General features: G+C 37.4%; 2 protein-coding genes and 1 pseudogene across 3 annotated transcripts in view; 1 reads left to right on the forward strand and 2 right to left on the reverse strand.

The window, feature by feature from the left end:
- LOC126582098 (uncharacterized) overlaps positions 1 to 7,638 on the reverse strand; it is a 33,089-nt pseudogene extending 25,451 nt beyond the window's left edge.
- Positions 1 to 12,844, forward strand: part of LOC126582096 (serine hydroxymethyltransferase 3, chloroplastic-like) — a 34,679-nt gene extending 21,835 nt beyond the window's left edge. The window contains exons 1-12 of one of the 2 annotated variants that reach the window (XM_050246098.1): positions 7,733 to 7,885; positions 8,753 to 9,005; positions 9,575 to 9,770; positions 9,869 to 10,043; positions 10,119 to 10,236; positions 10,371 to 10,483; positions 10,614 to 10,736; positions 10,922 to 11,026; positions 11,154 to 11,240; positions 11,317 to 11,424; positions 11,895 to 11,967; positions 12,346 to 12,844. In XM_050246098.1, coding sequence (XP_050102055.1) covers positions 8,786 to 9,005; positions 9,575 to 9,770; positions 9,869 to 10,043; positions 10,119 to 10,236; positions 10,371 to 10,483; positions 10,614 to 10,736; positions 10,922 to 11,026; positions 11,154 to 11,240; positions 11,317 to 11,424; positions 11,895 to 11,967; positions 12,346 to 12,620 — 1,593 coding nt within the window. In that variant the 5' untranslated portion in view covers positions 7,733 to 7,885; positions 8,753 to 8,785 and the 3' untranslated portion in view covers positions 12,621 to 12,844. Of the gene's footprint in view, positions 1 to 7,732; positions 7,886 to 8,752; positions 9,006 to 9,574; positions 9,771 to 9,868; positions 10,044 to 10,118; positions 10,237 to 10,370; positions 10,484 to 10,613; positions 10,737 to 10,921; positions 11,027 to 11,153; positions 11,241 to 11,316; positions 11,425 to 11,894; positions 11,968 to 12,345 lie in introns of those variants that run through there. The other variant, XM_050246099.1, reaches the window with a different exon arrangement.
- LOC126582097 (uncharacterized) lies at positions 4,291 to 7,666 on the reverse strand. The gene is made up of 2 exons (XM_050246100.1): positions 7,542 to 7,666; positions 4,291 to 5,052 (listed from the first exon to the last, which is right to left on the reverse strand). Exon 2 carries the CDS (start codon positions 4,978 to 4,980, stop codon positions 4,552 to 4,554), a length of 429 nt encoding a protein of 142 aa, XP_050102057.1. The 5' UTR covers positions 4,981 to 5,052; positions 7,542 to 7,666; the 3' UTR covers positions 4,291 to 4,551.
- Positions 12,845 to 21,520: the final 8,676 nt, after the last annotated feature.

The raw sequence follows: 21,520 nt of genomic DNA on the forward strand, positions 1-21,520 counted from the left end.
TCTACGGTTCATGAACTATGTTCTTGCAGGCAGGTAACCGTGGTTATTTACCCATAACTGTTTATGCTCATACCCGCATAATCGTTTACATGTTGGGTAATTGTCTTATACCCATACATATAACCGTTTATAAACGGTTAACCATACCCATAACCGCATATCCATTTAACCGTAACCGTTTAATACCCGTTTACCCATTTACCATTTTTAACCCCGTTTATCCTTTTTTTTTACCATAAACCCTTTTCACCCGTCCACATGTTTTTTAACAACTTGAAAATTAAAAAAAATTGTCATAATTTTCTTTTCTTTTTTGACAATTAAACACCGTTATAGGTACATTTATCATACATTTTTGTATTTTAATTTTTTAAGTCCTTATACCATTCCAATAATTGAAATAATAGCTTACGGACGATATTTTTAACTGTTACCAATGAAGGTAAATATAATTTTTGCTAAGTATTATTGGGTTACAAAAATTGTTTAGAAGACATTTCTGTCAAAGCATTTCTGTCAATTTCACGGTTACCCGCAAGGATTTAAATTAATTTGGCGAATTCCTTGATGATGAGAATCATCATTCCTTTAGCAATGTTATTGAGAGAAGGACCGATGAATTCCTTGCTAATTTATTGGGTGCTAAGTATTATTGGATCGAAAACATGGTTTGTGTTAATTTTACATATATAAAATAAATGGGTAAACGGTTACCCGTTTATAACCGCGGTTAATACTCATAACCACCCATTAAAATTTCACAGGTAAACGGTTATACCCATAACCATTTATTTATCTAAACGGTTACCCATAACCGTAACCGTTTAATTTAAATGGACGGATAACCGCGGTTACGTATAACCAAGGAAGAAAATATCGGTAATATCAGAAATATCGGTAGTCCGAAAACACGGAAATATCGATGGAAATATCGGGATAATATCGATATCGATAAAAATTACATGGAAACCATGGAAATTGTAAGAAAAACTTGGAAATTTTTATTGAAACTTTACAGGATGTTTATTTAGTCAATTATCTATTAATTTATCATAAAAAATTGGAAGGAAATGCATTGCATGATGGATTTAACTGATTTAAGTTGATTATATAGCGAGCTGGCAAACATTGTGAGTGTATAAAATATATAATAATTAATGAAAGAAGTTTAAACACACCATAATCGTTTATATATAATGAATTAGTACAATATTTTACACTTTATACATTGCATGGTAAGATACATGAGTGACTAAGTACCACATAGAGTTCCTATGAGGTTCAAAATTTTCACTATCTTCATCATCACTATGTGTAGAGTAAGTGTATTGTGAAGAGTAGTCAGCAACCATAGCAATGGCTTTCAAGAACCGAAACCCAAAAGTCAATAGGAAACCGAATACTTCGGTATTTTTCGGGATTTCAGGATTACCAAACAAATGAGATTTGGAAACCAATCCCATATCGAAAATTTCGGTATTTTTCGGGATGGTTTTGGTTTGGGACTTTTTCGGTTTGGTTTGGGATTTTCGGGAATTTTTTCCAACCATACATGTAAGTGACCAAATAAAAAATAGAAAAATTAAAAACCACATGTCATTGACTAAGTAATTAATTGACACAATTTAAAATATAATACCACAAAAAATTTGGAATATGTGCAAATTTGTTTCTTGCAAAAAGAATTCAAAACAAAACGATATATATAAATAGTTTAGCATGTTTTCATAAAAACGTAAGTGGTATGGTGGTCAAGTCGCTGAAGGAGTTAGATTGGAGGGGTTTGAACCCCTTTATGTGCATGTTTGAGACTTTTCAGAATTTTTCAAATATTTTTAGGTTCATCTCGCGATATTAATAATATCCATAATATCGCGATATATTAACGAAAATTAAAGGAATACTCACGAAATATCGTGATATGAAAAAAACGATAATATCGGCGAATATTATCGATTTTTAAATCTATGCGTATAACCAATTGGTATTTACCCATCCCTAGAAATGGGCGGTTACTCCATCCATTTGTCTATGCCCAATTGATTCCGGAAATGCATCCAATGACCCAAACAAAGATGCGAATCTTAGAAACGAAAGAGAGAAAGAGGAAGGATGAGCAGTGGAAGATAAAAAGGGAAATCCTGTCAACCTTCAACATTAATGGAAAATGAAGTGAAAAGCTCATACAAATCCCAGGATAAAAGTATCGATAAATATCTTGTTAGCATTACTTTAGTCTAAAGTAGGAGGGGAAATTGCACTATTCATATGAACAGTGTTTTTGGACCACATTTTAGTTTATTTACAAGATTGCCACTCGGATGCTTTTAGCTTTTTACGAAGACGTCATCGGTTCGAATGACGGGAATGCCCGTCTAGGGTTCACATCGCACGGTTGGGGGTAAAAGTTGGGTGGGCATCGTTGTCAGGTAGGGTTGCATTCGGTGGGATCGATGGCTCAGTGTGGGATTTGGTGGGACGCCATGCTCAGAGAAGAGGAGAGAGAGGGAAGGAGGGAAGGAGGGAGGGGAAGGAGAGAGAGATGGGTTTGGTGAGGGGAAGGCATGCGACTTGCAGAGAGGAGGGAGGGAGGAAGCGGGCGAGGGAGCGAGTGAGAAGCTTAAAAGCAACTGCAGCAAGTTCAATGGACAGGGTCACAGCAATGGAGACACCTCGCTCTGAACCATTTCCCCTCTCCTCAGGCGAATGCTGAACAAAGTTTTGAAGGAACAAAAAGAATAAGACCTACACATAATAGAATCCGATTCACAAGGAAAAGAAGAAAGCCAGCTTTTCAACGAAAAAGCTAAAAATCAATCCCTTCGACCTCCTCATCGGCGACAACACCCACGACCACCAGGTTCACTTTCAATTTAATTTTAATTTTTTGCTTTTTTAGTGGATTAAAGAATATGAAACGAATTATAATTTAAAATGGTGAAATTTTGTTGATTTTTGCGTTCAGTGTTCTGAGTGATCATCGAGCTGTGATGGGTTGGTGTTGGATTTGATTCGATTGAGGTAAAAGCTCTGCATGATTGTGACACGGAGAAAATGCCAGAATCTTACCTTCAATCGAAATATCTGATTTTTGTTACAATTGTTAATTTCATTGCAAGAAAATGTGGCGGAGACAATAATTCCCAAATCCTCGAGCTTTCGGATCATACAATCGTCCCACCGTCAAAATTATTGCGATCCCTTATTTAACTGCGTTAACCACGTACTTCAGCTATGGATTGCTCTTCGTTTTTGGCCAAGTCATATATTTCTTCCGCAAAATCATCGACTGGTGGAGTGTTAGCAATTTGCAGGTTCCATAATCATTGTACATAATTTTGTTTCTATTGTTTAGCTTTTCCTGTAATTTTATGTAAAAAAAAAAAGCATTGCTTTGTTGCAAAAATCAGGGTTATGCTCCAATCTGTTTAGGACTTGAAGATTTCTACATTCGCTGGCCTTATCTTCGAATTCAGGTATTTTGTCATTGATTTGATTGTGTTATATTTCTTGAGCTGTATGAAATGGATGCAGCTAGCCCTGCAATTAAGCTTGAATTCCATGGAGTCCCATAAACATAATTATTGATAACTCTGGTTAATTTTTAAAAGTTTTGACCGGTCAGTACTGTTTCAATAGGCCTATTGCAAGTGCTCCTCATGCTTGGTTTGATGTGGTTGAATGCTACTCCAATGACTACAACAAAACACTCAACTAACGATTACAAATTTCCTCCAATTTTGCAATTTCATGTATATTTCACGCCTTTTGTTATGTTTTCTTGATTTATATTCTCATTGTGTAACTCGGCTGATGCAGGCTAACCAAAAAAACCAGTAGATACCTTAACTTGGGATCTTACAATTACCTTGGCTTTGCTGCATCTGATGAGTACTGCACACCTCACGCTATTGAGACATTGAAAAAATATTCTCCCAGTACCTGTAGTAGCCGAGTTGACGGCAGTTGGTATACTAATACTACTTTGCAAGAAATTTTGTTTTAACTGTTTTTCTAAATAAATTTACCATGATACGCTTCTATCATCAGGCACCACGGATTTGCATAATGAGCTGGAAAAGTGTGTCTAGCCTTCACATAAGAGGGCATGATGAAATTAAATCATCCTTATTCTCAATGATTTATCGTTATTTACATTAAAACATTTTGTCTAAAATCAAGCACCTATTAGATAGAGTCAATAGAGAGTTTCAATTTTATGAGAGTCTCCTCAACATTTCTCAAATTAGAAACAATATTAGTATTGATTCGTAATGGACCACGAGACAGTTTGAAAGCTTATGAAAATCATTTGCAACATTTGAAGCTGCAGGACAAAAGTGGTGTTCACTACAATTACAAGGACCAAAATTATAGTTTGGCCTAAACAAAATAAACACAAGAACAAAACAAAAGGGGAGATAAATACAACACAAGAAAGAAGCCAACATACAATGATGCATCCACAATCCACATAAACATTGTAAAAATCCCCAGAGGTCCTAAACACACGACGACTTTGCTTAACACTTCAAAATCACACAACTTAAGTCAACCTATATTTTGCAGAGTCTGCACTTTTGACAACGACACAATGCCTGATTGACTGTGCGAGGCTTCCCAATTTTGCCCATCGTAATACTTAATCTCAACGTGGGCGAGTGTTCCAGGATCAACACACCTAAATGTGATGGCGACCCCATCAGGGTTTGAGCGTGGATAATAGAACGAAGTTATCCCACAAACTTTACAGAATGTGTGCTTTGCCGTATGAGTACCGAAGCTGTAAGTTGTAAGAAACTGCTCAGAATCACTCAAAAGTTGAAATCTTTCAGCAGGGACAATGAAATGGGTGTTACCCCTCATAAAGCAATTTGAGCAGTTGCAACTCCAAGCCACAACACCGCAAGGCGCCTTCACTCGCCACCTTACATTCTTGCAGTGGCACCCGCCTTCATGCACTACCATCTCAGATTCCATGCCTCAAGATTCTAATTCTCCAACTAATGAACATGATTATTTCTTTTAATTTCTACAAGCACGCGCTTTGACCTGCCATGTCAAGAAAAATTACTTAATAACCATTTGTTGTAAGTGGAAACTAAATCCGCAATTGCAACTTCCACCTCATTCAAGTTGATTTTAAGGGTGTGATATCCACACACACCTTTTTACTTCATACACACCCTCTTAATTTGCGGCCGTCGGATCGACTGAATTAAAGAACATCAAATGGCAGAAATTAACAAATGGTGTGTGAGAAGTAAAAAGGGGTGTGTGAATAGCACACCCCTTGATTTTATTCTAGTTTCCTCTAGTTAAATTTCTTCTTTTGTCTTTCTTCCACTTTAAATAAGAAGACATTTACTATATCAAAAGATTCAAAAAAATTCATATGGATCAACTTTAAAGGGTTTTAAAAAACATGACAATAGACACTTCTAGCAAATACCCTTCATTTTAAGGTGGTTTGTATAATGTACTTTATCATATGATCAGCCGAGTCCCTCACAGGCCTCACCCAAACACCTCGACCGCAACTCTGACTTATCAAATCCACATTGCTACAACATAAGGCTGGTCATATCTGAACAGCCACTTACATACTAACCCAAAGCCAAAAGTGACTCGTCCATTAATGAACTATGTGCTTCCATACTACCTTACAATCAAATGGTCAAATTGTTCCCCTTACATACTAACCCAAAGCCAAAAGTGACCCGTCTATGGTTAACGAACCATGTGCTTGCAACTGTATGCTACCTTACAATGAAATGGGCAGTTGCTCCATCCATTTGTCCATGGCCAATTGAGTCAGGAAATGCACCCAATGACCCAAACAAAGACACGAATCTTAGAAACGAAAGAGAGAAAGAGGGAGGACGAGCAGTAGAAGATAAAAAGGGATACCCTGTCTACCTTCAACCTTCAACATTAATGGAAAATGAAGTGAAAAGCTCATACAAAATACCAAGATACAAATATACAAATATCTAACAGGAAACAAAGATCAAACACGACATCAATATCTTGTTAGCATGCTTTCTAAGTTGAATGGTTTCTTTCTCCTAATGACTGATCCTAATACCAAAAGGGCAGACATGTAGGGAAAGACGTAGATGTTGTTTTTCTACTTGAGTTTAAAATCATAAAAAGAGAATTTTATTTGCATCGATCGAGGATGTTGTAACAGAACAGATGAGTAACTACAAATACAGATGATCCCTTTTCATCAACGGAAGCCACTTTCCATAGCATATAAAGAGGCCTCAGCATTGGATTTTTTTCTTTCTGAGGTGACGGTTCTGACTAAGTTGAATACAAGTACAAAACGGCGAGCGATGACAGGATTGGTACTGAATTTAATATGTTTAGTTTGATGTAATGGAAATTGCTAAAACAAAAATCGTATCATATGTAATGGCAATTGCCCTAATGAAAGCCTCAACCCCCAACTCAAACTAAAACTGACAAGTTTCAATGAAACCCAACTAGACTTGGCTACGATACATGTATTTACTTAAGGGAGCCTTTGGATACAGTCCCTACTCACCACTCTTCTTTGACCTTTTTTTTTTTTTTTTATGTTTTTGTTTTAATAACCACTGTTTTTGACTAAAACCTTACCGGTTTTTAGTTTTTAATCAAAGTTCTTTGATTTTGTCTACTTCAGCATATTAATATTAATGTAATATATTTCTATTTTCATTTTTTATGAAAGTTACAAATTATGAGATTTATAACTCCCCTTTTCATGAGATAAATTAGGTTCACATCCCTCATTTTTCTTTTCTCATTAATTGAAACCTTATTTCTTTTTCATTTTATCAAGGTCTCTTGACTAATCTTCATGTCATTATTTGAATATTAAAATTATTTACATGTCATCATATGTAAATTTTAAAAATGAAAAACTTATTAATCATTTTTAAATATATCTTTTAGTATTTTTTTTTCATATATTCCTATTTATAATTTGTACCCTTTTATAAAAAAAATTAATTATAAAATTCAATTATGCTGGCATGTGATTGTATTATCACTGAAATTGTGACGTGGATAGAAACCAAAGGATGTTTGATAAAAATTTGAAAATGAATAAAGTTTTAATTAATGAAATAAAAAATATGAGAGATGAGAATTTAATTTCTCCTTTTACTTAAAAAGGTTAGATATTGGCTATTGTGTAGCTTAACCAAACTCCCCTCTCCTTAGTGTAAAAAATATCAACGTACTCAAAAAAAGGAAAAAAAAAAAAGAGTCAGATATGAAACCCAAAAAAAGGAAAATATCATATCTGACTATATCTTGGTCAACCGCTTGAAAGAATTTCAAACTCAAAATCTCAAGACAATAAACACACACACACACACACTCTCCTATTTCCGCTCTTCTTCAGCTAGCAGTCTTAAGTCTTAATTTGTACACGAATATATCAAACATCATGAAAAATAACTAAACCCAAATTATAAATAAATAAAACAAAGAAAATAGAAATAGTAAATAAGAAATGAAGTGGGTGAGTGAAAAAGAGAAGGAACCTGATTCCGCCACCGCTGTAAATCAAAGGGCACCTGGAATCTGGAAAGAGGAGTTGGAGTTGGAGGAGAACATATAATTTCTTTCTACTGCTGCTGGCGGCCGGGAGTGGGGGTTGTTGAGGTGCGGCCCCCTGTAATGTACGGGCCCAGCCGAAAATCTGAGTTTGTAGGCTGAAGCCCATCCAGCCCACTAAAGCGCATACTTCTTTTTTTTTCGGTCAAACGCTTGATTTTATTTTGGTCAAATTAAAAAAAAAAAAAAAAAAACCCTTTACTCAATTTACAGTCCCGACATCCCTCTACCCTAGCAGCAGTCCGGCCTCCTCCTCCTCTGCTCTCACTCTGTAAGTCCTCCTTCTTCTTCTTCTTCATTAAAATTAGGGTTTTACTTAATCTCCTAATAATGCTTTCGGGAATCAATTAACTTATAGGAGTCAATTAATTGTTTCAGTTAATACTCTGTGCATGTATAGGTTCATATTTCAGCAGCTTGTAAGGGACTGACTTGTTTATTTGACTGACTGACATGGTTGGTGTGATTTTTTGCTTTAGTAAACCGCAACTTAAACTAGTTTTATATTGTTTTTCGATTCCACGGTTGTTTGTTGTTTTTTTTTTTTTTTTTTTTTTTTTTTTGTTTTGAGTTTTTGCTAATGTATAAGTATGCGTTTTGAGGTGCAAGGCTCATTACGCTCCCTCGAGTAGGCGTATGTTTTCTTGATTGTTTTTTGTATCCTGCTTGTCAATGAAATTCACTCGTGCGTGTCATAATACCGTTGGATTTGTATTCGGGAAATGATTAACAAAATAGTCTTTTTAATGTTCCGTCTGGCAAGTAAATTATGAAGATGAAAAGAAATGATCAGTGTGACGGTCTTAAAAGTAGTAATTATCAATGAGTTAAGTGTTTCTTCAGCGTAGGGAAACAGTTGCTTTTTGAATTGGCAGTAGCCATCATGTGTTAACATAAGTTTAAGGAGTGAAATAATGTATGTTGGGTGATTTATCCATGACGTTTACTATTTTTTGAAAACAATTTTTATACTTTCTCTAATTACAAATTTGGAACTCTTGTATATAACTTTTGTTTATAAGATTATATCGGTCTATGAGCATGCCAGTATGCATGTATATAATATATATGTATGTATTTGTATCATGTGTATGTTAAAGTTGTGCTCACTGCCCAGAATTTTCTGCAATATCTATAGGAAGCTTGTAAGGTATAGTAGTTGGAAGCAAAGATGCAGGCTTGTGGTGGAGCTGCAGTGATGGGTTCTCTCCAACAGCCCACTTGGACCAAAGGAACAATTTTTCCAAACAAGGGGCTTACCGGTAGTGGATTTTCACATCAACTAAAGCTCAATTGTGTGAAGCCCGTTAGATCTTCTTCTTACATTGAAGGAAGTTTGGTTGCTGGAAGGCCGTCCTCTTCTGTCTCTGTGCCTATGCCTGAAATTGGCGGTAGTGATACTCCAACCTTTGAACTGATCTCAGTACCTTCTATATATTTATGGTTCCATATGTAAATATTATTAAAATGCATGTTAAATTTCTGTTCTGAGAAGTCTGTGGCAGGAATAGTTCTGGTTTTTTAAATTCTATGGTATTATAATTTAATTTTGATTTCACTTTCTCTTAAGAAATACAAAAATCGAAAAGACCATCATTTTGCTTAGCATCTGCCAGAATGGTATTCCATTATATTGCTTGGATTTGGTGCTCTGTGTATTTATTTTTGGAGTTTTCTTAGTATCTACTTATTATAACAATAACGACAGCAACAACAAAGCCTTATCCCATTAAGTGCGGTCAGCTGTATGAATCCTATGAGAATGAATATCAACTTAGTATAACTAAAAAATTTCATTACTCAGTTCTATGACAAAACCATCCTTATGAATAAACATCTTTAATAGAACCATATGTTCCAGCTGTATTTTCCCAACTTCTGATGTAGTATGAAAGGAATCATTGGTTAGTAGCAGGAATTATGTCTGACTTGTTCACGAATTGTATTTTTTGATTTACAGGTAATGGAAGCAGTTTTGTAGACAATGGGTTAAGTGAGGCTGACCCTGAGGTGCGTGCTATTATTGATATGGAGAAGCAGCGACAGTTCAAGAGTCTGGAGCTTATTGCCTCAGAAAATTTTACTTATCGGGCAGTGATGGAGGCAGTTGGCTCATGTCTCACGAACAAGTATTCAGAAGGATTACCAGGTAAAAGGTACATATACTAAGACTCAGAGTAATGTGAGTTGAGTAGGGACCTTCCATTAAAATTATTTTTCTTGGTGTAGCTCATCGTTTGATTGTACATATCAGGTACTACGGTGGAAATGAGCATATTGATGAGCTTGAAACACTTTGCCAAAGGAGGGCTCTTACTGCATTTCACTTAGATGGAATGAAGTGGGGTGTTAATGTTCAACCATTATCTGGTTCTCCTGCTAATTTTGAGGTTTATACCGCAATTCTTAAACCTCATGATCGTCTCATGGTAAGTTTTCCTCTTGGGTTTGGTTTACTCTTTTTATTGTTGGCTACTGGCTACTAACATGTGCATGCATCTTAGGGTTTGGACTTGTCTCACGGAGGACATTTGTCTCATGGTTTCATGACTCCTAAAAGACGGGTATCAGGCACATCCATTTATTTTGAGTCCATGTCGTATCGACTCAATGAATCCACAGGTGCTGCATTTTGTTTCTAGATAAGACTATGTTGCCTTTCAGATTTGTTAAGGGTGTAATTCAGATTTGTTAAGGGTGTAATTGTTATTCTTTGGAATGATGTTGGATTTTTTTCGTAACAAAACAAAACGCAGGTCTGGTTGATTATGACAAGCTTGAGGAAATGGCTGACCGATTTAAACCAAAACTCATTATTGCCGGGGCTAGTGCTTATCCTCGAGATTTTGACTATCCTCGCATGAGGAAGGTTAGTATTTTATGTATTCATTCCATCTAAATTAATTTAATTCGCGTAATGGATATGGAGTTCATTATCATTTACAAGCTTGTGTTTTTTCTTTGGCAACTAATGAATTACATCTAATGTTCATGGGAAGATTGCGGATTCTGTTGGTGCTTTTCTTATGATGGATATGGCTCACATAAGTGGGCTTGTTGCTGCTTCTGTGCTTGCAAATCCCTTTGACTACTGCGATATTGTGACCACAACAACACACAAGGTATTGTTCAAACTTCAAACTCATGTATTTATATCTGACTAGATTTTTCCAGGTTAAAAAAATTACACTTGTATGGACTCGTAGACATGCGAAAACACGAGTACTTCATAGTAGCCTTATCACGTGCTTCCTATGTTGTAATCCACATTTGGATGATCTCACATATTTATGACACTTCTTTTCAGTCTTTAAAAGGTCCAAGGGGCGGGATGATCTTCTTCAAAAAAGATACAGTTCTCGGGGTTGATTTAGAAACTGCCATCAACAATGCTGTTTTTCCAGGTTTACAGGTTAGTTGTACTTGTTTCATGGTAACAAATCTTATTGATGCCTAATTATTTATCTATCTTTCTATAAATTCAACATTTATTTTGAATTTTGATATACAAGGGATAAAGGCATGAGTTCTTTATGCAGGGTGGTCCTCATAACCACACTATTGGGGGCCTTGCAGTTTGCTTGAAGTATGCACAGTCCCCAGAATTTAAGGCTTACCAGAACCAGGTACCATAATATTTTGTCCTCGTGTAAAAATTGTTGAAGACGTGCCCTAAGTTAGTGTGGATACTCTACCTTGTAGGTGGTATCTAATTGCAGGGCTCTTGCGAGCCGATTAACTGAACGTGGCTACAAACTAGTTTCTGGTGGAAGTGATAACCATCTGGTTCTTGTGGATCTCCGGCCTTTAGTAAGTTCCTAGTCCTAGATTGTTAATTAATTAACTTGTTTTGATTGCTACTAATTTCTCTTTGCTGCTTATATGAGACCTTTTCCTGAGACGTGGAAGTTTAGCTGTTGTTTTATCTATGTTTCCTGCTCAACATTATGCTTTAAAAGTTAGCATTAGAGGTATGGAAAGAACAAGAAATTCACTGAGATGAGCATGAGCTAATTTTAACGTTTAAATGGCTTTTTTTTTATTTATTTTATTTTATTATTATTATTTTTTTTTATAAAGGTTTGACAAGGTATTTTTTAAAAAGGAATCTTCTTCCTTCCTTTTCCTTCACTGCCTGACCTTGTCGTTTTGTTTTGTTTTGTGTTTTCTCATTTGTGATGTTATAGGATTAATTAAGGATTAAAGTTACTGGATCCTGTGCATTAGTTTATAACGGAATCTAGTTTTCCAATGTTATTTGTCATTTCCTTTATTGACAGGGTATTGATGGAGCTCGAGTGGAGAAAATTCTTGACATGGCTTCTATCACCCTCAACAAGAACTCAGTACCTGGTGAGTGTAGAGAGGTCAATTTGGTTGAAAAATTTGAAGAGAACTCTGGATTTCAGAATAAGGCTATAAAGTTTTACACGGGATGTATTTGAAGTAATTATATCCAAGTAATCATATGAAATGGACATGTTTTCTTTCGTTCAAATGTTTATATATCCTAATAGTCTAATCAAACCATTTCTATAATTTTACCCGACGGGCTAAGGGTTCCAGACCTTTACTTTTGGTTTCAGGCCTATTTGGCCCTAAAGGGTACTTGCCTAGTTTTGAAGGGTCTTTATCTTTGAGCTATTTTGTTAGTGTAGTTGTGGTTTTTTCTGTCTTTGAGCTATTTTTTTGTTCCTCTTGATCATACACCTGCGATATTTGATGAAATAGGTGATAAAAGTGCTGTAGTGCCTGGTGGCATTCGCATTGGATCACCCGCCATGACAACAAGAGGATTCACTGAGAAAGAATTCATAGCTGTTGCAGACTATATTCATGAGGGTGTGCAGATAACAATTGATGCTAAACGCGCAGCCTCAGGATCGAAGCTCCAAGATTTCATGAAGTTTGTAGCTTCCCCCGAATTCTCCTTAAAGGACCGAGTGTCAGATCTGCAGAGAAGAGTTGAAGCGCTTACCACCCAGTTCCCGTTGCCTGGAGTATAGCTCGTATAATTAGGCGCATGTGGTCAATGTTCTCGTAAGGAAATACAGGGTTATTACTTGTAACTTACGTTAGCGTGCTCTTTTTCACATGTACTAAATATTCATCTTCGGTTTTGATCCTGTGCGAAGGTGAGGAAACGAGTTAAATGACTTGTCTACGCGAAGCGTATGAACTTACTATATCAATGGCATGTTAGACGTACGCAAGGTAGTTTTATGTTAAACATCCATGACAATGAAAATTAAATAGGGCGGCGAGCAAATTCGTAGTAGAAAGAAAAGGATGTGTTCTTGGAGTGTTGTTATTTGCAGCAAACATCCCAAAACAATGGTTGATCATTGTAAATAATTTAAACAAGTATTCCCCACACTAACAAACAGAATGCCGAAATAATCTTGAGTTGAAGAGTCCCGGCTGCATTGGCACTGCTGGTTTCCAAGGTTGAACTCAATGACCAAGAGCGAATGCTGTGTATTTCAACCCACACACCTGTGGCAACGACTCTGTTTCAGGAGTCAAAAGTCGAATCAGAACTAAATAAACCAAAGTATCCACCACTTGAATTGTGAGGGATGTTTGATCCGAATGGTGCAATGAAGAAGGATATGTCATCGCCGTAGTAGGTATGACTCAGGGCTTTCACGATGAAGTTGAAATGGGTTGTGAAGTCGGTGAGCCTCCCTGTGATGGCATCCCAAAGGCGAACCGGCTGGGCATACGAGGCTCTGCCAACACTGCGGGGAAGGGGAGGACCATCAACTTGGTTCTTTGTGAGTTGGATTACTCCCCCAAATTGAAATGCATCACCTTGGAAGGTTAAATCCGCAAGTTTGGACCAAAACTGGAGAAGTTGAAGGAGGTTGACGCAACATTGTTGACTAGTAAGAAGAATACAAAGATGTTAATGACAAGTGAGGGCAATGTTAGGTGTGAAATTGGGTTGAAGAGTCATTTTCTTTCAACTGTTCTTACTCAAATGCTCACACTATCTATATTGAAGCTAATATGTATACAGATAACATGATTTCAGATTGTTATGATGTTTTGTGGAATCATTCTCAGCTAAGTTATCAAAGCTCATGGTAGCTGTCTTCGCTTTCGAGGAATATGATTTTGTAGCTGTCATTTGACCTCTTCTTTTATATTTCTCTCTCCACTCCAACTCCGGCAACATCTATACAAAAACGGTATATACAAACCAAGTCTATAAATCTGTAGTATAACCTGTTTTCTTATGGTTGGACCATGCATTTCATAAGGACTGAGACTTTAGGCAACAACTAAGAAAAGAAATGTCAGTAAGCGCTGTCGGTCAACAACGATAGTAGCTTTTGGTTAAAGTTAATTGATGCACCAAGGAGCTGCTGTTGGGATTGTTTTTGGAAGGGTTAGAAACTTAGAAGCGGTTTCTGACAATCAAAAACACTTCTGACTGAATTTGGCGGAAAATGTTTGAAGCGCTTTTGGGTCATAGAGCACTTGCCATGTGGCTCTTCATAAATCACTTGAGTTTTCAATGAAATACTTGAAATGTTTATAATAAAGCATTTCTAGCAGTCTAGAAAACCCCTAATTTAGTGGTATTTCTCTTCCCAACTTTGAAAAATGCCCCGAATCCGGCACCTCTGTAATTGATAAAAAGCCTACAACAACAAAGTTTTATCTTACTAAGTAAGCCTACATTATAAAAATATATGCAACGAAATGTTTGAACTCGTCTCTGCAATTACTTATGTGAGGACTGTTTGCTGTGTATTCGTCCAGAAAGGCAAAACCCTTTCCCAACAACTTTTTTGTCTACTTAGTACCCCAATGCCGAAAAAATAATTTGTTTGCATGGATTCTAGTGCCACTTTCAACGAGTCATTTTTTTTTGGTGAGATTGTTTGCTAATTATGCTGTGTTTTGTTATAAATTCTTGTTACATTTTCATTACTGGTAAAGTTTCCGTTCTAATTCAATGTTGTTTGAGGATAAATTTACAATGAGTGAAAGAGTGGGTTTATCGCATATACAACAACTAAGCATCCGTTCCCTTATAGCAGTCTGGCCTCCACTTTCTTCTCCTCCTCCTCTGTGAAGAAATAAAGTTGGGGTTCCATCATAAATCAAATTGGCAATATGGGAAGTAGCCAAACTTACTTATAGGCCTATGCAAGGACCATTTTTCCATCAATGTAAGATTTATTCTCAACACTCCTCCCCTCAATATGGGATAGAAAACCTTTGTGTGACGTAATATGTCGTCGGGTAATCAAGACACAATGAAATATTTCTATACAAATATATATAGAGAGATAGAGAGTGTGATTATTAAGAGCTCTTGCATGTAATAGTGTAATGACACAAGGAAACGAGCTGCAGCTTTCTCCATTTCATCCATACACACCTAGATGATTGTTTGTATTTATCCATGGGTTCAAACTTACCCAATAATACCATAAGAGACGGAATTAGTAAGTAAGAAGGGCAAAAGAATGCGAACTCTCAATCATCATCTGATACAATCCTCGTCAATTCCAGATCTTCTATCAATCCTCTCAAAAAACTCAATTAAGACCATGGCCACACACATCATATGCCTAATTACTCGGCCTCGCCTCTTCTCCTTATAGGTTTGCTCTTCATGTCAAAGTATCTAAATCATTTGACAAACCATGTAAACGGAGGTAAACTTTCAACTTGTCCTCCTTTGGGGTATGCTTGTACTGCATGCTTAGTCCCAAATCGATGGAGGATTGTTGAGAATGAATCTCAAATCGATGGGAGGATTGTTGAGAATGAATCTCACATCGAACGACCACACACTCTCCAGGCACCATGTTGTGTTGTCCACATGTTAGGCTTGAAAATTCACCACAAGTGAGGGGGCATGTTAAGAATGCTAAAAAAGAGAACTCTTCGGCTAAACCTTAATGCGATAGAAAATTGTTGTGGCATTAATAGTTCTCACAATGCAATAGCTTCGTCCCTTAAATTTTAACGCGATGGACAACTTTGTTGCACTATTCTTTGAAGCGTGAATGGTCGTTCGATGTAAGATTCATTCTTAACACTCTTCCCATCGATGTGTGATTCATTCTCAACACTTCCCCATCGATTTGAGACTAAGCATGCACTACAAGCATACCTCAAAGGAGGACAAGTTGAAAGTTTACCTCCATTTACATGGACTGCCAAAGGACTTAGATGCTTTGATATGGAGAGCAAACCTAAAAAGGGGAAGGGACGAGGCCTTGGGACTAAAGCATGCAGTACAAGCATACCTCAAAGGAGGACAAGTTGAAAGTTTACCTCCATTTACATGGTCTGGCAAATGACATAGATGCTTTGAACATAGATGCTTTGATGTGGAGAGCAAACCTAAAAAAGGGAAAAGGCGAGGCCGAGTAATTAGGCATATGAGGGGTGTGTTGAGAATGAATCTCACATCAAACGACCACACTCTCTCCAGGCATCCTGTTATGTTGTCCACATGTTAGGCTTGAAAATTCACCACAAGTGAGGGAGCATGTTAAGAATGCTAACAAAGAGAAGTCTTTGGCTAAACCTTAATACGATAGAAAAATGTCGTGGCCTTAATAGTTCTCACATGCAATAGCGTCGTCCCTTAAATTTTAACCCGATAGACAATTTTGTTGCACTATTCTTCGAGCGTGAGTCGCCGTTCGATGTAAGATTCATTCTTAACATTTCTCCTATCGTTGTGGGATTCATTCTTAACACTCCTCCATCGATTTGGGACTAAGCATGCACTACAAGCATACCTCAAAGAATGACAGGTTGAAAGTTTACCTCCGTTTACATGTTTTGCCAAAGGTCTTAGATGCTTTGATGTGGAGAGCAAACCTAAAAAGGGGAAGAGGCAAGGCCTTGGGACTAAGCATGCAGTGCAAGTATACCTTAACGGAGGACAAGTTGAAAGAGGGGAAGAGGTGAGTCCTTGGGACTAAGCATGTAGTACAAGCATACCTTAAAGGAGGATAAGTTGAAAGTTTACCTCCGTTTACATGGTTTGCTAAATGACTTAGATGCTTTTATGTGGAGAGTAAACCTAAAAAGGGGAAGAGGCGAGGCCTTAGGACTAAGCATGCAATACAAGCATACCTCAAAGGAGGACAAGTTGAAAGAGGGGAAGAGGCGAGGCTTTTGTACTAAGCATGCAGTACAAACATATCTTAAATGAGGACAAGTTGAAAGTTTACCTCTATTTACATGGATTGCCAAAGAACTTAGATGCTTTGATGTGGAGAGCAAACCTAAAAAGAGGAAAAGACGAGGCCTTAGGACTAAGCATGCAGTACAAGCATACCTTAAAGGAAGACAAGTTAAAAGTTTACCTTCGTTTACATGATCTGCCAAATGACTTAGATGCTTTGATGTGGAAAGCAAACCTAAAAATAGGAAGATGCGAGGCTGAGTAATTAGGCATATGAGGGGGTGTGTTGAGAATGAATCTCAAATCGATGGGATGAGTGTTGAAAATGAATCTCACATCAAACGGCCACACGCTCTCCAGGCACCCTGTTGTGTTGTCCACATGTTAGGCTTGAAAATTAAGCACAAGTGAAGGGGCGTTCGATGTAAGATTCATTCTTAACATTCATCCCATCGATGTGGGATTCATTCTCAACATTTCTTCATCGATTTGGGACCAAGCATGCAGTATAAGCATACATCAAAGGAGGACAAGTTGAAAGTTTACCTTTGTTTACATGGTCTACCAAAGGACTTAGATGTTTTGATGTGGAGTGCAAACCTAAAAAAGGGAAGAGGCAAGGCCTTATGACTAAGCATGCAGTACAAGCATACCTCAAAGGAGGACAAGTTGAAAGTTTACCTCCTATTACATGGTTTGCCAAATGACTTAAATGCTTTGATTTGGAGAGCAAACCTAAAAAAGTGAAGAGGCGAGGCTGATTAATTAGGCATATGAGGGGCGTGTTAAGAATGAATCTTACATCGAACGACCACACGCTCTCCAAGCACCCTGTTGTGTTGTTCACATGTTAGGCTTGAAAATTCACCACAAGTGAGGGGGCATGTTAAGAAAGCTAACAAAGAGAAGTCTTCGGCTAAACCTTAATGCGATAGAAAAGAAGTCTTCGGCTAAACCTTAATGTAATAGAAAAATGTTGTGGCCTTAATAATTCTCACAATGCAATATCTTCGTCTTTTAAATTTTAACGTGATGGACAACTTTGTTGCACTACTTTTCGGAGTGTGAGTGGCCGTTCGATGTAAGATTCATTCTTAACACTCCTCCCATCGATGTGGGATTCATTCTCAACACTCCTCCATCGATTTAAGACTAAGCATGCAGTATAAGCATACCTCAAAGGAGGACAAGTTGAAAGTTTACCTCCGTTTACATGGTCTGCCAAAGGACTTAGATGCTTTGATGTGGAGAGGAAACCTAAAAAGGGGAAGAGGCAATGTCTTGGGACTAAGCATGCAGTACAAGCATACATTAAAGGAAGACAAGTTGAAAGTTTACCTTCGTTTACATGGTCTGCCAAAGGACTTAGATGCTATGATGTGGAGAGCAAACCTAAAAGGGGAAGAGGTGAGGCCAAGTAATTAGGCATATGAGGGGCTTGTTGAGAATGAATCTAAAATTGATGGGAAGAGTGTTGAAAATAAATCTCACATCAAACGGCCACACGTTCTCCATGCACCCTGTTGTGTTGTCCACATGTTAGGCTTGAAAATTCATCACAAGTGAAGGGGCATGTTAAGAATGCTAACAAAGAGAAGTCTTCGGCTAAACCTTAATGCAATAGAAAAATGTCATGGCCTTAATAGTTCTCACAATGCAATAGCTTCGTCCCTTAAATTTTAACGTGATGGACAACTTTGTTGCACTATTCTTCGGAGCGTGAATGGTCGTTCGATGTAAAATTCATTCTTAACACTCCTCTCATCGATGTGGGATTCATTCTCAACACTCCTCCATCGATTTGGGACTAAGCATGCAGTACAAGCATACCTCAAAGGAGGACAAGTTGAAAGTTTTCCATCGTTTACATGTTCTACCAAAGGACTTAGATGCTTTGATGTGTATACCAAAACCTAAAAAGGGGAAGAGGCGAGGCTTTGGGACTAAGCATGCAGTACAAGCATACCTCAAAGGAGGACAAGTTGAAAGTTTACCTCCGTTTACATGGTCTGCCAAAGGACATAGATGCTTTGATGTGGAAAGCAAACCTAAAAAGGAAGAGGCGAGGCCGAGTAATTAGGCATATGAGGGGTGTGTTGAGAATGAATCTTACATCGAACGGTTACACGCTCTCCAGGCACCCTGTTGTGCCGTCCACATGTCAGGCTTGAAAATTTACCACAAGTGAGAGGGCATGTTAAGAATGCTAACAAAGAGAAGTTTTCGGCTAAACCTTAATGCGATAGAAAAATGTCGTGGCCTGAATAGTTCTCACAATGCAATAGCTTCGTCCCTTAAATTTTAACGTGATGGACAACTTTGTTGCACTATTCTTCGGAGCGTGAGTGGTCGTTCGATGTAAGATTCATTCTTAACACTCCTCCCATCAATGTGGGATTCATTCTCAACACTCCTTCATTGATTTGGGACTAAGCATGCAGTACAAGCATACATGAAAGAATGACAAGTTGAAAGTTTACCTTTATTTACATGGTCTGCAAAAGGATTTAGATGCTTTGATGTGGAGAGCAAATTTAAAAAGGGGAAGAGGCGAGGCATTGGCACTAAGCATGCAGTACAAGCATACTTTAAAGGAAGACAAGTTGAAAGTTTACCTCCATTTACATGGTCTGCCAAAAGACTTAGATGCTTTGATGTGGAGAACAAACCTAAGAAAGGGAAGAGGCGAGGCCGAGTAATTAAGCATACGAGGGGCATGTTGAGAATGAATCTCAAATCGATGGGAGGAGTGTTGAAAATGAATCTCACATCGAACGACCACACGCTCTCCAGGCACCCTGTTGTGTTGTCCACATGTTAGACTTGAAAATTCACCACAAGTGAGGGGGCATGTTAAGAATGCTAACAAAGAGAAGTCTTTGACTAAACCTTAATGCGATCGAAAAATGTCGTGGCCTTAATAGTTCTCATAATGCAATAGCTTCGTCCCTTAAATTTTAATGCGATGGAAAACTTTGTTGCACTATTTGTCGGAGCGCAAGTGGCCGTTTGATGTAAGATTCATTGTTAACACTCCTTTCATCGATTTGAGATTCATTCTCAACATGCCTTTCACATGTGGCAAATTTTTAAACCTAACACATGGACAACACAACAGGGTGATGTGGAGCATGTGCGGTCATTGGGCTTCACACGTGGGACAATCTTCTCTGATACCATAAATAAAGTTGGGGTTACACCATAAAACCAATTGGCAATATGGGGAGTAGCCTAACCTTTTATAAGCCATTGCAAAGTTTTTCTTTTCACCAATGTGAGGCTCATTTACCTTCACATCCCGTGTTGAGAATGAATCTCACATTAATGGGAGGAAGGACCTTGCATAGTCTTATATATAAGAAATGGGTTGTGAAATCGGTGAGCATCCCTGAGTCGGTATCCCAAAGGCGCACCGGCTGGGCATAGGAGGCTCTGCCAACATTGCTAGGAAGGGGAGAATCATCAACTTGATTCTTTGTGAGTTGGATTACTCCCCCAGATAGAAGTCCATCACCTTGGAAGGTTAAATCTGTCAAACTTGGACCAAAAATGGAGAAGTTGAAGGAGATTGACACAACATTGTTGACTCGTAAGAATAATTCAAAGACTAACCTTGAAAGAATGATCTTGTGCATAAAGAATGATAAATGATTTCCGCACATAATTAATCTTCTAATTTATTCAATCCAAAGACCAAAACTAACTAAGGGTGTCGAAGGAGAGAAAATGGGTGTTCAAGATTGCATTATAAAAATGAAAAGAAGATAGCTACCTTGAGCTTCGATAACAAAACATCCGGAAAAAAACATCATCACAATATGGTTATGCGGCTTATGCTTTTTCCTATGCATATTTACGAAGAATGATTGAGGCGCTGATGGATCATATGAGGCTCTAGAAGTATTACTTTAATGTATTCCTAGGAAAAGAGTGAATCTCATTTCATAATTTCATTTTGGGCATAAATTTATCTTTGTAGAATATTTAATGACTAAAGTTGTTCATAGTAGCTTGAATTTATTACAATTAAAATCAAGTTCATTCACAAAGATAAATTCAGTATATACAAGCTTTGCATTACAAAGAAATATTCAACGAGATAACCCCAAACAAATATGGGGATAAATTCCATAACTTTTATTCTCATTCACCTTCTTTCGTTTAGGAAAACATGTTAGCTAAGGAAACAAAGAGATTGATGATCAAGAAGTTTAACATGTAGAAGAGTTTATTATCAACTAACTCAACATATTTTTAGGGGTGCGTATAAATTGTTTTTATTTTCTGACTTTACTATTCGAAAAATATGGGAGGAAGAGAAATTGTAAGAAACCAATACACTGAGTTAGGACGCATTTGAAGATTTTTTTTTTTTTTTTTTCAATACTCGTTATGTAATGTAGGGGTACAGTTGATGCACTATAGTACTTGTGTGATACATGTTTTTTCCCAATACATTTATATGTCCAATTTGATTAATTTGTTTTCCATGGTGTGTGCGCTGATTGAGTTTACTGGATAGTTTTGTTATTGTATTGCAGGAAAAGATTGAAAAAGAAGAAACACTATAACCAAACCGCTTTTGTGAAGCTCTTCAGCACCTGCATTGCTCGCTGCTCAAATCTGGTTAACATTGTTGAAGACTTGAAGGCTTGAAGCATGCATGTTTTATATTTGGCTGGAATTAAAGTAAATGGGTTATAAAATGGCAGCATCTTCACGTTGAGTAATTTCTGTTGC

Source organism: Malus sylvestris, chromosome 9 (assembly GCF_916048215.2).
Source record: "Malus sylvestris chromosome 9, drMalSylv7.2, whole genome shotgun sequence".
Taxonomy (NCBI): Eukaryota; Viridiplantae; Streptophyta; class Magnoliopsida; order Rosales; family Rosaceae; genus Malus; species Malus sylvestris.

What these genes read in the sequence shown, in the direction of transcription:
- LOC126582097 (XM_050246100.1), bottom strand. Translation starts at nt 4,980, where the DNA reads ATGGAATCTGAGATGGTAGTGCATGAAGGCGGGTGCCACTGCAAGAAT.